The 4,347-nt window shown below is 40.2% G+C and overlaps 1 protein-coding gene across 1 annotated transcript; it reads left to right on the plus strand.

Annotated features, from left to right (window-relative positions):
• Positions 1–3,257: 3,257 nt before the first annotated feature.
• On the plus strand, positions 3,258–3,622 carry LOC123642503 (bublin coiled-coil protein-like). Its single transcript, XM_045557644.1, has one exon. The coding sequence runs from the start codon at positions 3,258–3,260 to the stop codon at positions 3,585–3,587; it is 330 nt and encodes a 109-aa protein (XP_045413600.1). The 3' UTR covers positions 3,588–3,622.
• Positions 3,623–4,347: the final 725 nt, after the last annotated feature.

Here is a 4,347-nt window from a genome sequence, read left to right on the forward strand (position 1 = left end):
ATCCTATAAAGAAAATGCTGTAGTATCTTTCTGTTTTTTTATGTAGTAGAAGACTCCGATTTCTAATCAAGATGATGTTTGACTTGGTGATTCAAAACTTTGTGTTTGTGGCCGGGCGTGGTGGCTCACGCCTGTAATCCTAGCACTCTGGGAGGCCGAGGCGGGCGGATTGTTTGAGCTCAGGAGTTCGAGACCAGCCTGAGGAAGAGCGAGACCCCGTCTCTACTAAAAATAGAAAAGAAATTATACGGACAGCTAAAAACATATATATATATAGAAAAAATTAGCCGGGCATGGTGGTACGTGCTTGTAGTCCCAGCTACTCGGGAGGCTGAGGCAGAAGGATCGCTTGAGCCCAGGAGTGTGAGGTTGCTGTGAGCTGGGCTGACAGCACGGCACTCTAGCCCAGGCAACAGAGTGAGACTCTGTCTCAAAAAAAAAAAAAATTAAAAAAAAAAAACAACTTTGTGTGCTTTTTTATTTTAAAAACTTATTTTAAATAAATTAATCTTGAATGTCTATAATAAGCTTCAATTTCATTAATATTTATTATAAGTGCAAGATAAAAAGCTAAAATATTCACAAAGACAAACTCATTATTTAAAAAAAGTTATTTTTCTACTCTACTTTAAATTGGCTTTCAAACATTTCTCCCACAAAGATGACTTACGTTGCTATGTACAATGTTATATTTAAGCATATGAATATAGGTATTTAAAGAAATGAGGCCTTAAAAATTGTAATGGGTCCAAAAAGCCACAATATTTAATTGAAAGTAATAAAGCTATACATTTGCAGTATTTGTAAATGTAAGATATACATTTACATTTTAAAGTATACATTTGCAACTATATTACAATGAATTGGAATTCAAATATTTTTCAAACCAGTTTTGCAAATCCAAGAACTTTAAGTGAGGAAGGGAAGAGCAATGCTACTCCAAATCCAAAGTTTAGGGAGTTATTTCCTCCTGTAGAACAGGAATAATAAATAGATTTCAAATCCAATGTCAACTCTAATCCATTGGTATTTCCTGCCAATTATGCTGTGAAAGTTGTCAGAATCAAAATGGAGTTACTAATATTAAAAAAAACCTCACAAAGATACTCAAGGAAGGCCATGAAGAGAGTTCTCACAATTGTATGCCTGATAATGGAAAAGATTCCAAAACCACAACTTGCGCAAAGGCCATCATAACCTTACACACACATGCACCAAAAAAAAAAAAAAAATTCTGCAAAGACATCTGTCCAGCAATTGTCTGTCCAATCTTGGACTGGTGTAACCCTTGTTATTGATCTTTGTAGCCAAGAATAATTATTTAAAAACAATTATGTAATCCTCCTCAGTTTTTTTTTTTCTTTAAAAACCTTTGTCTTTCTTTACCTTCCTAATGTTTACTATGGCATATGTACAACCATTGCAATGTTCTATTCCCAAGTAAATTTCTTTTAGAGAGCCTCTCTTTTTTCATTATTTAGGTTAACAATGCTGAATTGAAAGTATTTTAAGTCTTCCAATATTGGAAGGAACATGTAGTATGATTGATAAACACTTTACCATTGCTGTATTCCCTTAATGGCTCTATAGAACCCATGAATTTTCCATTCCTCCATATCATAAGTACAACAGAGGACTTCTGGTTTCTAGTCTGGCATGTGAAAAGCTTAGAAGATGAATAAACTGAAAAATCAATAACTGTTTTTAGATCCATAAGAGAAATGAAATCATAGGACAAAGAAATAATGCCCCTCACCCAATGGGAGAGACAGATAGGAAAATACAGAGAATCACAATTTATTAATGCAGAAACCCACAAGTTGAAACCTCTTTGCCAACCAGTGCCGGGTTAGGAAAATCTAAACTGAAATTGACAAATCCTGGAGGCTCATGGGTAAGTCAGAGTTACAAACTATAGAGGGACCCAGTCATGAAGGCCTTTATCTCAAGGAGCTTCCTGGTTCTTACAGTGAATATCAGAGAGAAAGTTCCTCTGGTATGGAGAAGGGAAAAGGAATCATTTTAAAATACACCAGAGAATTCTATTTTTCTTAATAAGTTCTTCCCTCAGGAGAAAATATTTAACTACAGTTGAACCTTCTGGAATTTTATCAGAGCCTAACTGACCTGGGGGAAATGAAAAACCCAACTCCAGCCCTGTCTAGCCTTCCAAGTGGGAAAAGAGAAATACTCCACCTCAGCCTTCAGCCCTCTGTAGCCATCCTGTCCCACCTCACAGGGAAAAGAAAACTGAAAAAAAAAAAAAAAAAACCTGACAAGCACTTATAAAAGTTCACAGTCTGGAGGCGTAGGCTCAGTAGAAGATTAAGACTTAATCATAGGACTATAGAATGCTTTTTCTCCCCTACACTTTACCACCACATTACTAAAACCTTATTTATAACTGTTCCACTGAACCAGAGCACCAAGTCTGGCTATCAGGAAAAACATTATACAGCATATTAAAGGAAAAAACAGAAGAGATGAAGAAAGCATCAGAACCAGACTCAGATATGGCAGAGATGTTGGAATTATCAGACTGGAAATTTAAACAAGTATGGTTAATATCTTAAAGCTATGGTCTCCAATCCTGGGTTGGCCTGTTAGGAACCAGGCCACACTATCATTGCCCGAGCTCCGCTTCCTCACAACTCCCCCACCTTCCATGGAAAAATTGTCTTCCTGGTGCACAGCAGGAGGTGAGGTGAATGGCAGACAAGCAATCCAGGGAAGTTTCATTTGTATTTACAGCTGCTCCCCATCACTGGCATCACCACTTGAGCTCCGCATGCTCCTCCAACACGTTAATGGAAAAATTGTCTTCCCTGAAACTGGTCCCTGCTGCCAAAAAGGTTAGCAACATGTCTTACAGGTTGTACTAGATAAAGTATATAACGTGTAGGAACTGATGGGTGATGTAAAGAGAAAAATGAAAATTCTATGAAAAAACAAACAAGAAATGCTAGAGATCAAAACTACTGCAACAGAAATGAATAATGCATTTCTTTCATTAGTAGACTGGACATGGCTGAGGGATGAATCTCTGAGCTTGAGAATATCTCAATAGAAATCTAAAACTGAAAAGCAAAGAGAAAAAAGACTGGAAAATAAAAAGCACAGAATATCAAAGGATAGCCATTTCCTTCAAAAATACAATCTGCCAATACACAGGAAGAAACAGATAATCCGGGGTGCCGGCCTTGGCCTTCGGTGCTACGGTTGCCGCCTCCATCGCCCTTGCGGTGCCGGAGCCCGCGATGTCGGGCCCCGATGGCGACCTGATCCTGCCGGTGGAGGCTGGAGCGGAAGATGAGGACGACGGCTTCGGGGAAGCAGAATATGCTGCCATCAACTCCATGTTGGACCAGATCAACTCCTGTCTGGACCAGCTGGAGGAGAAGAACGACGACCTCCACGCCCGCCTCCAGGAGCTGCTGGAGTCCAGCCGGCAGACACGCCTTGAGTTCCAGCAGCAGCTCGGGGAGCCCCCAGCGATGCCAGCCCCTAGGCTCCAGGAGCCCCCAGCCAGGCCCCAACCCTGCCCCCTTGGGCCAGGCTCTGGCCTGGGCACTCATCCCCTGGCTTAGATACCTTCTCAAAGGCTGGCCTTTGGTGGGTCTGCCTGCCTGGGCCACTCCTCCAGCTCTCCCCTTGGCCTGCCTGGGCCAGCCTCCACCACCTGACATCCTCTCCTGAGGCCAGGTGTGGGCCTGCACCTCCACCCACTTGCCTGTCTGCCTGCCCAACTCCTGGGCACTCCCCGCTCTGCCCAGGCCGTAAGTGTCCACATTAAATGGGTCTCCCACATGAAAAAAAAAAAAAGAAAGAAATAGATAATCCATATATGTCTAGACATATTTAAAAAATTGAATCAGTAATCAATAAATAATTACCTTCCATAGCATCAAGCCCAGCTGAGTTCTCTGGTGAATGCTACCAAACACTTAACAAAGGTATTATACCAATTCTCTACAATGTCTTCTGGATGATAGCTGCAGAGGAAATACTTCCTAACCGATCAGGTCAATATTACCCTAATACTAAAACCAAAGAAACTACAAGAAAAGAAAACCACAGACCAATATCTCTCATGAACATAGATGCAAATATCCTTAGTGAAATACTAGCAAATCTAATTCAACAATGTATTAAAAGAATTACTTACCATGAGTAAGATTTATCCCAGCTATGCAATGCTGGTGTGACATTTGAAAATCAATTATTATAATCTTAACATCAACAGACTAAAGAAGAAAAATAACATGATCCAATGCCCATTCATGATAAAAACTGTCAGAAAATGAGGAATAAAGGAGGACTTTCTCAACTTCATAAAGAACATCTACA

Source organism: Lemur catta, chromosome 1 (assembly GCF_020740605.2).
Source record: "Lemur catta isolate mLemCat1 chromosome 1, mLemCat1.pri, whole genome shotgun sequence".
In the NCBI taxonomy this organism is placed as follows: domain Eukaryota; kingdom Metazoa; phylum Chordata; class Mammalia; order Primates; family Lemuridae; genus Lemur; species Lemur catta.